At 47.8% G+C, this 10,580-nt stretch overlaps 1 protein-coding gene and 1 long non-coding RNA gene across 3 annotated transcripts in view; one reads left to right on the top strand and one right to left on the bottom strand.

Moving 5' to 3' along the window:
- The window catches only part of plekhh3 (pleckstrin homology, MyTH4 and FERM domain containing H3), a 32,788-nt gene extending 29,852 nt beyond the window's left edge, over positions 1-2,936 (bottom strand). Inside the window, exon 1 of one of the 2 annotated variants that reach the window (XM_081711431.1) lies at positions 2,110-2,936. In XM_081711431.1, coding sequence (XP_081567557.1) covers positions 2,110-2,177 — 68 coding nt within the window. In that variant the 5' untranslated portion in view covers positions 2,178-2,936. The remainder of the gene's footprint in view (positions 1-2,109) is intronic. The other variant, XM_035524426.2, reaches the window with a different exon arrangement.
- A 1,398-nt stretch (positions 2,937-4,334) lies between these two features.
- LOC145657051 (uncharacterized) lies at positions 4,335-9,309 on the top strand. Its single transcript, XR_014122875.1, has 2 exons — positions 4,335-5,079; positions 8,391-9,309. It is a non-coding gene; the product is annotated as an uncharacterized LOC145657051 (long non-coding RNA).
- The last annotated feature ends 1,271 nt before the right edge of the window (positions 9,310-10,580 follow it).

The raw sequence follows: 10,580 nt of genomic DNA, 5'->3' as shown, positions 1-10,580 counted from the left end.
TTCGAACACTGAGCTCATGGGTTCAGTGCACATACACACACACCGTCATACAAGTTACTCTGGGTAAGAGCAGCTGTCAAATGTAAATAAACTTGGTTTAACGTACAATTTTAATATCAAGAAAGCCGTTGCATTCCAGTTTTATTGCTACACACTCCACTAGAGTCTGTGAGAAGCCCTGCAATCTGTGGAGGAGGGTGGGTCCCATTTCTGAGCGTTGGCTTCTCTTGAGGTTTCTTCCTCTCCCTGGGGAGTTTCTCCTCACCGCTCTGGCTCTCAGCCCCGGGACATTCTCTTCGCCACTCTGGCTCGCTCTACTTGTGCTTGAACCCAGACATGTGTAACGCTGGTTTGTGACATTGGCTGTTGTGAAAAGCACCATATAAATAAACCCGATTTGATTTGATTTGATTTGATTTGACACACCACCCTCGGACGCCACCACATGGCCAAAATGACCGTTAATCCCACGCACTCGCGCGCGAACACATGGTGACAGAAATGCACTAACAGTGACAGATGCAGGAGGTGATGGAGCTGGGAGGTGAGTGGGAGGGGCTAAGAGGAAAGGAAAGAAGACACCACCTGCGTGCGTGCGTGCACCCATTCGCATATGTGAGAGAGAGAGGAATCAAAGATGGATGTGTCTGTCTTTGCAAACTCCTGTTCAGGTATGGCCCTTAGCACCCTTGTGAGTGCATAGTTGGGCAGAGTTGTGGATTCTGTTTGGCTGAACAATACCTGCACTGGAGTACTCGCTAGAGGCCAGAGAACAGCCAGAGCATGGCCGGAATGTGACCGGAGCGCGACCGGAGCGTGGCCGGCTGTCACGGTGCCTTTCCGACAGTGGAAATCGGTCAGTGCTCTTAGACTGAGTGACATAACTGCTAATCCTGCATTGATCCCACTCAGCCACTGGGGGGCGACTGAAGGAAAAATGCCTAAATGAACAAATGCTGAACTACACATACTGAAATATTTATTTCATACACTACAAGCGACAGTGGAACTCACTTTCTGCCTAATCTGAGTAGCCCAACTTTATTCTGCTCAGACAAGTTCTTTCTTCACCTCTTCTCCCTGGTTTTCATGTCCTGTTCAAACATCTTTTAGCTACAGTAGGATGTTACGCACTCTTGGAGAAAACAGACCAGACCACTCCATCAACAATGGCCCTTCACATATATGGGAACAATGCAATGACCTTCCATGTCAGATGACTACTCACTCTCTCTCTCCGTCTGTGACTCTGTGTGTGTGTGTGTATGGGTGGTTGGATTGAGAGTAAGAGAACACAGAGGAGTTATTCAGTAAGTATGTTATGTTAGGTTATGTCAGGAGTCTTTGCCAAGCCTTACACCAGATAGCATGTAGGACTTAGTAAAGTCAAAGACATGCAACATTGCGCGGGAACGCGCGTGAGACAGAAATTAGGTTCTTCAGCGCATGCACTTCTCCCTGATGGAGAGAGAATGAAACAAACACGCACGCCACCGGGCGACTGCTCCCGCAGTCTCTCGTTATGGAATTAACGTCAGAAGACCCAAACCAAAAAGTTGTCATGCAATTCCGTCATGTCTCTGATTACAATTACAGTCTTTTTGCTCAGTACGACCCTGTGACTGTATGCAAAACTCTCAGCTCCCCGAGGCGCAAATGCGTCACGGCAACCCATCGCATAAGGAAACATTTGCGTTACATGACTGTTGTAGGTTAGACACGCAAGCAATCACTTCCCTGAAGAAGAAGAAGAAAAAAACCTGAAGCTGTGACGTGAACACTACCTAGCGTGGAGAAAGCGTCACATGGGGCGGTAACTAAGGTGAACCGTGACACAGTTCAGCAGCTCTGGCGCTACATACCGCGCGCGAGCGGCGAACCCCGCGGCGCCTGTGCGCACGTTCTTTTCTGAGACCTTGCAGCAGAACTGGTCTGCTGGGGCTAAATCGCTCGCGCGAGTTAAGCAAACTCTTCATTTCGAGTCCTGCCACTCTTGCCAGTGCAGACCGTTGTCTAAGCAATCTAGTCTACATCGCATACATCGGATCGGTTTGCTTATCTCGTCTTATTTCAGAAGAAAGTTTTCCGCCGGTCGGTGTGTCCACTTACCCGTCCGTTGCACGTCGGTTCGTCCTTGTTGCGCAATTCGAAGGACTCTTCCTCCTCTCTCCCCCCATATTCCCGTCCCAGCAAGCTGAACCCTTGTCTGCAGCACAGAAACCAGCAAACACCCTGCAAAGGCATTCAACTCCCGGCGTGGTGTACAGCAGTTATCCGCAAACGTTGGCAACCGTCCACTGGCACGCGATCGCCGCGGGGACAGGTCCGAGGACACGCACCGGAGGCCAGCCGAGTCCGCTAGCGCTACAGTGGCGAGCAGCTCCACGGACGGGGTGCCGTTGCCATAACCTCGCTGGGCTGTCCGACACTGCCGTTCGTCGCCGAGAGTCCACCGAGTCCCGCGCCCGCGTGACCGACACCTTCCTCCTCTACTGTACGGAAGGATCCCGGGACTCTCCTCCGTGCGGGTCTCAGCGACAGGGAAGGTTGTTCAGTTTATTCTGAAAAGTCGAAATTCCAGTAACGTGTAAAACGCAACAAAAAACCCCAACTGTTTCGGACCACAAAGCGACTCATCTGTCTTAGCAAAGTAAAAAAAGAAACAGTGCTGGAACCCCAGAAGTGAACCACTGCCGCGCGTTACGCTTCCCCACACTGCCGAAACGCAGCGCTCGAGCTCTCGCACGTTGGAGCGAGCCGTGTCGAGTCGGCCCACGTGCCAGCTCTCCGAAGGTGACTGGCTGGCCACGCGCACGCCCATGGAACGACCCTCCTCCGGTCGGGCACGTCACAGCCTGCGCTGGCACGAGGCCCGAGCATGTCATTCCATTCTCTTCAACGCATTAATAATGAAAAGTCCAAATCTGTGCATTTGACCATTTTGGTTGCAGCAAATCCAGAGGTCTTGTTTTTGCTGAGCCTTTGGTTAGATTATTTATTGTTCTTCCAGTTAGAGGCAGGGAGGATGGTGGGAGGCAAGCCAGATGTTAGCACTGCCTTATGAGCGTTTGAATGGCCTTTACGCTGGGGTCCGAGGGAAAATGCAATGTTTGTTTGTTTGTGTGGTGCTAAGGGGGCATCTCGGACCTCGTTTGTGTGCAGTTATGTTAACGGGAAAGCGTGAAGATTTGAGTGAAGGAGCAAATGAGAGGGGGAGAAAAGTGAGAGAGGGAAAGAAAGACAAAGGGAAAGAGCAAAAGAGAGATAGAGGGAGAGAGAGAGAGAGAGAGGGAGAGGGAGGCAGGGTGGAGGCGGAGGTGGGTGTTAACATGGCCTCCTGAAGAACATTCTGTGGCTGAATGGGAAGCAGATGGGCTCCAGCTTCCAGGAAACAGAGAGAGGGGGAGGTGGGGGTGGGTGGGTGGGTGAGGGTGGAGAGGCACATTTGATTCTCTATTCTGGCTCAGCCCAGGGCCTTTCACTGCCTACTTCTCTACTTCATCTACGTGAGTAAAAGTTGAGGGTTGATCCGAGTGTTATGGACTCTGTGTTAACAAATACATGATCACAAGGCCACACTACTGCACAACCTGCACCACAGAGGTTTTCTGTTCTCCCCTCTCTATCCTCTAACACACACACACACACACACACACATACATACATACACACACACACACACACACACACACACATACACACACACACATTTTTACTAACACACAGCAATGTAGTCAGGTACACACATCCCTCAAATTCTCAAAAAAAGAAAATCTCTCTCTCTCTCTCGCTCTCTCTCTCTCTCTCTCTCTCTCTCACTCTCTCACACACATACATAGTTATGATACCTGATCTCTCTGTTCACCCCCCACCCATCCATGTATCTCTCTCTATCTTTTCATTTCCTCTGGTTTGCTCTGCTCTGTCTCGAACTCTCTAACTCGTCCATGTCTCACTGTGCCCTGGGGTTTGGAGTTAAAACAGTCTATGACTTAACACACACACACACACACACACACACACACACACACACACACACACACACACATACACACACACACACACACTCACACTCTCACACACACACACACAGCTGGCTTTCTCACTCTCTCTTTTTCATCACGCCTACTGCATGAACACATTATTTCTAGAACCTCCTCTCTACTGCCTTTCTCTGTCTTGCTTTGTTATAGCCATATGATTTTTTGCTTCAATAAATATAGACTATCTGAGATCTCTTTTTTTTTTTTTTTTTTTTTTTTTTTTTTTTTTTTTTTTTTTTTTTTTAGTTTTTTTTTTTTTTTTTTTTTTTTTTTTTTTTTTTTTTTTTCCCGTGAGGGTGTTTACGCGAAAGCGCGTTGACGCGAAGGCATGTTTACGTGAGGGCGCGTTTATGCGAGGACGTATTTACACCAGGGTGCGTGTACGTGAGGGCACGTTTACGTGAGGGTGTGTGTCTCTCAACTTGAATATAGACAGGACATAAGTATTAAAAACAGGCCTCTTTCTACCCACTTCACCCAGTATGTTGGTCTGTTATAGTTCACTGGGACTAGGGCATCATCTAGTCATATTTTGGAACAGTAAACCCCTTAAACTGCTAAAACGTCATCTCTTGAAATTTGAAGCACATTCAAAATACCACAGAAACCGCAAGCTTTCCTCCCCCATCTATGTCTTCATCTGTGTCTGTGCCCACGCAAAGATGAAAAGGGAGTTGTGCTTCTATATAAGGTCTCTCAGAGGCTGCAGTTTACAGAAGGGGGGTGACTGTCATTATCCCTGTTCATCCTGTTGCCTCTGAAGACACACAGACGTGAGGAAGAGCCAGCCGGTCCTGACACACACAGACGTGAGGAAGAGCCAGCCGGTCCTGACACACGCAGACGTGAGGAAGAGCCAGCCGGTCCTGACACACGCAGACGTGAGGAAGAGCCAGCCGGTCCTGACACACGCAGACGTGAGGAAGAGCCAGCCGGTCCTGACACACACAGACGTGAGGAAGAGCCAGCCGGTCCTGACACACACAGACGTGAGGAAGAACCGATCCTGACACACAGTTTCTAATTAAAGAGTCGTGTGAGTTGCCTCCGCTAGACTCTCTCCCTCTCTCTCTCTCTCTCTCTCTCTCTCTCCCTCTCTCTCTCTCCCTCTCTCTCTCTCTCTCTCTCTCTCTCTCACACTTCTCTCTCTCCCTCTCTCTCTCTCTCTCTCTCTCTCTCTCCCTCTCTCTCTCTCCCTCTCTCTCTCTCTCTCCCTCCCTCCCTCTCTCTCTCCCTCTCTCTCTCTCCCTCTCTCTCTCTCTCTCTCTCTCTCTCTCTCTCTCCCTCTCTCTCTCTCCCTCTCTCTCTCTCTCTCTCTCTCTCTCTCTCTCTCTCTCTCCCTCTCTCTCTCTCTCTCTCTCTCTCTCTCTCTCCCTCTCTCTCTCCCTCTCTCTCCCTCTCTCTCTCTCTCTCTCTCTCTCTCTCTCTCTCTCTCCCTCTCTCTCTCTCTCTCTCTCTCTCTCTCTCTCTCTCTCCACTTCTCTCTCTGTATTCACTAACCACAAACTTCCCATTACCTGCCCCCCCCCCCCCATTCAATTCAAACTGAAAGAAAATGTGACTGGTATGACTCTTCCTAAAGGTGACATGTTACCACAGCTGCATCACAATGGTTCCTGCAAGAGAAGCCAGAGAATGAGAATGAGGTGATTGATTGTATGGTTGTAACATGAGACGCTTGTGCAGACAAACATGCCAAAATACGCCCGAACTCCCAGTCCTGGATACACCCCAAAGGTTCGCCTGGTCACCATTTGGTTGTGATAGTGGTAACAAATGAGAGCAAACTTAGCACTTGTAGTCAAATCCTTCTATGATATTGCTCGGATTCCCTTTATCAATCCTAGGGAAGCACACATTGCATTTATTGTTCTGTCTAAGGGTTTCTGTTGGGACGCACAGTTCTGAGAGAAGACAGACTCTCTGTTAAGCAGTCTTCATTCTTTATAGTAGTCTTTCTTCTGTAAGATGGTCTCTCTTCTCTAAGGCAGTCTTTCCTGTGTAAGTCTCTCTTCTGTAAGGCAGTCTTTCAGAATAAGGCAGAATGAAGACTTCTCTAAGATAGTTTCTCCTGTGTAAATCTCTCTTCTCTAAGACAGTCTTTCCTGTGTAAGCCTCTCTTCTGTAAAGTTGGCTTTCCTGTGTAAGTCTCCCTTCTGTACGGCAGTCTCTCTTCTCTAATACAGTCTCTCCTGTGTAAGTCTCCCTTCTGTACGGCAGTCTCTCTTCTCCAATACAGTCTCTGCTGTGTAAGTCTCTCTTCTGTACGGCAGTCTCTCTTCTCTAATACAGTCTCTGCTGTGTAAGTCTCTCTTCTGTACGGCAGTCTCTCTTCTCCAATACAGTCTCTGCTGTGTAAGTCTCTCTTCTGTAAGGCTTTACATGACAAATCTTTAAGGCATCTAGTTGCATGTTGTGGGTTGCATGAAACCTCCCTTATCTCAACATCAGTTACACAAAGCAACTTGGGTGATACTTTTGAGGAACCAGGCAGGGCTTTACCCAGCTAAATTCCACATCTCCTTACCATGAAGAGCATAAAAGTGTGGTCCCAAAATTGATCGCAGTCAGTACTCACATTGCTCCAGTGACATAAAACCATTTTATTAGCATTAAATCTCTCTCTCTCTCTCTCTCTCTCTTTCTCTCTCTCTCTCTCTTTTTCTCTTTCCACATTCATTCGCCCTCATGATTGCATCAGATCAGATGAAAAGAAAATGAGAGCATTGTAGAGGATGTCTGACACATCAGTGCTGTTTCTCCTTATTGCGGCAGCAGCATCATGGACAGGCGGACACGGGACAGTATTTTTCACCTAAAAACCACAGTCACTTGTGTGAATGCTAGAGCTAAATCAATGAAGGAAAATGTTAAAGTAATGTTAGTGTAATAGCCCGGGTGCCGCAGGGGGTGGAACAGGATGCACAGACTCCATCGGCACTGTGAAACATTTAATGATACAACATGTAACAGATAACAGTGGCACTCACACAACATCAGCGATGAGCATAGACACATAACACTGACGATAAAGATGTAACAAACGCAGGCTAGACAAACACGGACACTAAGATAGTTCTGACTCACAAACAATGACCAACAGTGAGGGGCGCACTGATAGGGGTTTAAACGAACATTAACGCTTAACCCCGTACAGGTCCCTCACAGGGGTGTGGCCACAAGCAAGAGTGAACCCCCCACCCTTGCACGTGACTTGTGGGTGGGGCGGCATCCCTTGACAATGAGATATACAGCTCATATACAGCTCATATACAGTTCATATACAGCTCATATACAGTTCATATACAGCTCATATACAGCTCATATACAGTTCCTATACAGCTCATATACAGTTCATATACAGCTCATATACAGCTCATATACAGTTCATATACAGCTCATATACAGTTCCTATACAGCTCATATACAGCTCATATACAGTTCCTATACAGCTCATATACAGTTCCTATACAGCTCATATACAGTTCATATACAGTTCATATACAGCTCATATACAGCTCATATACAGTTCCTATACAGCTCATATACAGCTCATATACAGCTCATATACAGTTCATATACAGCTCATATACAGTTCCTATACAGCTCATATACAGCTCATATACAGTTCCTATACAGCTCATATACAGTTCCTATACAGCTCATATACAGTTCATATACAGTTCATATACAGCTCATATACAGCTCATATACAGTTCATATACAGCTCATATACAGCTCATATTCACCTCTTATATACAGCTCTAAGTTTGAGTAAATGATTTTATTTATTATTTTCTTTCTCTCTTTTTGGTCTCCATTCATTTTTTGATTGACACTTCCTGTCCGCGATGTCCTTTGCATGCAGGACTATGCACTGACTGTGGAGCTGTTGCTATGGAAGACAGAGAGTCTAGCCAAAACAGCTGAGTCAGCCTGATGAAAGACAAAATCTGCTCTCCCCCCCCCTCTCACTGTCTCTCTCTCGCTTGCTTTCTCTCTCTCGCTTTCTCTCTCTCTTGCTCTCTCTCTCTAACTGTATCTCTCTCTGCCTGTCTCTCTCTTGCTCTCTCCTTTATCCTGATATCTATCTTTCCTGACCATCAATGATACCCTTGCATTCAAGAAAAATATGGTGAGTTGATGTTCTCCAAATGCCACCAAAGGTTATTCTTTCCTTAGGAAGATAAAAACACTCGATTCAGCCATGAGTTCTCATACCGACCACAAATGAAGTTCCTTATGGAGAATTCAAAAGTAATTGAATTGAGTTACATTTCTGTCCACTCATAAAATGGCCTTACTCCTCATTGCTATGTTCTCATCGGTCTCTTTTGTCTTCCACAGAATCTGCCACACCCCCGCCCCGCCCCGCCCCGCTGGTGACTCTGTTTGCCTCGTCTTGGTGGAAACTATTTGAGTGTGTAGTTTGTAGACTGAGGTACAGCCAGTCGATGCCTCAGATGTGCAGGGTCCCTTTCCCCTGACAGACTGCTGTACAGCCCTCTGGCTGCTCGCCGTGGACCTGCTTCCGTCGGCTCTCGGCGGCCGTGCAGACAGAGCTTCTCCAGGCTGACTGTAGGTTATCAGCGCGCTCCAGCTCGCCCAAGCTGCCATCACTCACCAGGCTCTTGGCTTTAAAGCCAGATGCTGGGATGCTGGGAGGGCGGGACCAAGAGGAGGCCCCGGGGGAGGGGGACCGCCTCCTTCGGCCTGCCCCACCCCTTCCCCTCCCTGCCTGCACCTCTTCCTGTCTCCTCCCTTTGTCGTCTGCCCTTGGCTCTGTTTATCCTCCTCCCCCTCTCCCTCTCTGCCTCTCCCGCCTCCTCCTCGGGCCATCCCTCACTCCCAGACGCTGCGGCTCAGACTTGCTGTCCCGGGACACGTGCCCTGCTGCTCGGCTGCCATCTTTAAACGTCGGGTCTCACGCAGCCCTCTGCTCTCCGGCCTTTTTCCGTGACGTCGGAAACCCCCGGCGTGCCGGGTGTGCTGTGTTAAGACTGACCGCCCTTGCCATGGTCAGTGCTGTCGTGACAGGAGCGGTGGATGCTAGTCACAGCAGAAACAAGATTAGGATCAGATGAGTGATAAGTGTGCGTCTTGCGCCAAAACCATCAGGGTCCTGATCGACCTGCCCCACCAATGACCAAAGACCAATCAGGAAGCAGCAGAGAGAGACACACACATGCCAGCATATCCATATAAACACACACACACACACACACACACACACACACACACACACACACACACACACAGGTATATACATATACATATACATATATGCACACAGACACACACATGCAAGCATATCCATATAAATACAGACACACACACACACACACACACACACACACACACACACACACACACACACAGGTATATCCATATACATATACACACAGACACACATACAGATACACACAGACACACATACAAATACATTCACATATATACACACACAGAAACATATGGAAGCATACAAATTTACATACACACACACATACATATACACATAAATATACATATACACATACATATACATATACATATATATACACATACATATACATATACATATACATATACACATACATATACATATACATATACATATACACGTACATATACATATACATATACATACACAAAAAGACACACAACGGTAAATACATATACACAGACACACATACAGGCATGCACATATACATACACTGAAGCACACACACATACACATGCACACACACATTCACACAGAGGACAGGATGGAATTAGGGAGTAAGTGTGGAATAAGAAAAAACAACAGTAAAGTCAAACAAACAATGAGAGAGAGCGGGAGGGAGAGACAGAGGGAGGGAGGGAGAAAGAGAGCGGGAGAGAGAGGGAGAGAGGGGGAGAGAGAGAAGGAGAGAGAGAAAGAGAGAGGGGGAAGAGAGAGAGAGAAAGAGAGAGAGGGAGAAAGAGAGGGAGAGAGGGGGAGAGAGAAGGAGAAAGAGAGAGATGGAGAGAGAGAGAAAGAGAGAGGGGGAAGAGAGAGAGAGAAAGAGAGAGAGGGAGAAAGAGAGGGAGAGAGGGGGAGAGAGAGAAGGAGAGAGAGAGATGGAGAGAGAGAGAAAGAGAGAGGGGGAAGAGAGAGAGAAAGAGAGAGAGGGAGAAAGAGAGAGGGAGAGACAGGGAGAGAGAGAGAAAGAGAAAGAGAGAGAGGGAGAAAGAGAGGGAGAGAGGGGGAGAGAGAGAAGGAGAGAGAGAGAGATGGAGAGAGAGAGAAAGAGAGAGGGGGAAGAGAGAGAGAAAGAGAGAGAGAGGGCAGGAGAGAGAGGGAGAGACAGGGAGAGAGAGAGAAAGAGAGAGAGGGAGGGAGAGAGAGAGGGAGAGAGAAAGAGGAAGAGAAAGAGACAGAGAGAGGGAGAGAGAGAGAGAGAGAGAGAGAGAGAAAGAGTTTAAGAGAGAGAGAGAGAGCCTGTATGTGAGCACCCCCATCCTGACTGCTATGTGGAGAGAGGGAGGGAGAGAGAGAGGGAGAGAGAAAGAGGAAGA

The sequence above is a fragment of the Electrophorus electricus genome, chromosome 3, assembly GCF_041902795.1.
Source record: "Electrophorus electricus isolate QZ-2024a chromosome 3, ASM4190279v1, whole genome shotgun sequence".
Taxonomy (NCBI): Eukaryota; Metazoa; Chordata; class Actinopteri; order Gymnotiformes; family Gymnotidae; genus Electrophorus; species Electrophorus electricus.
Note: the sequence above shows the minus strand (reverse complement) of the source record. Positions and strands in the feature narration are given on the sequence as shown.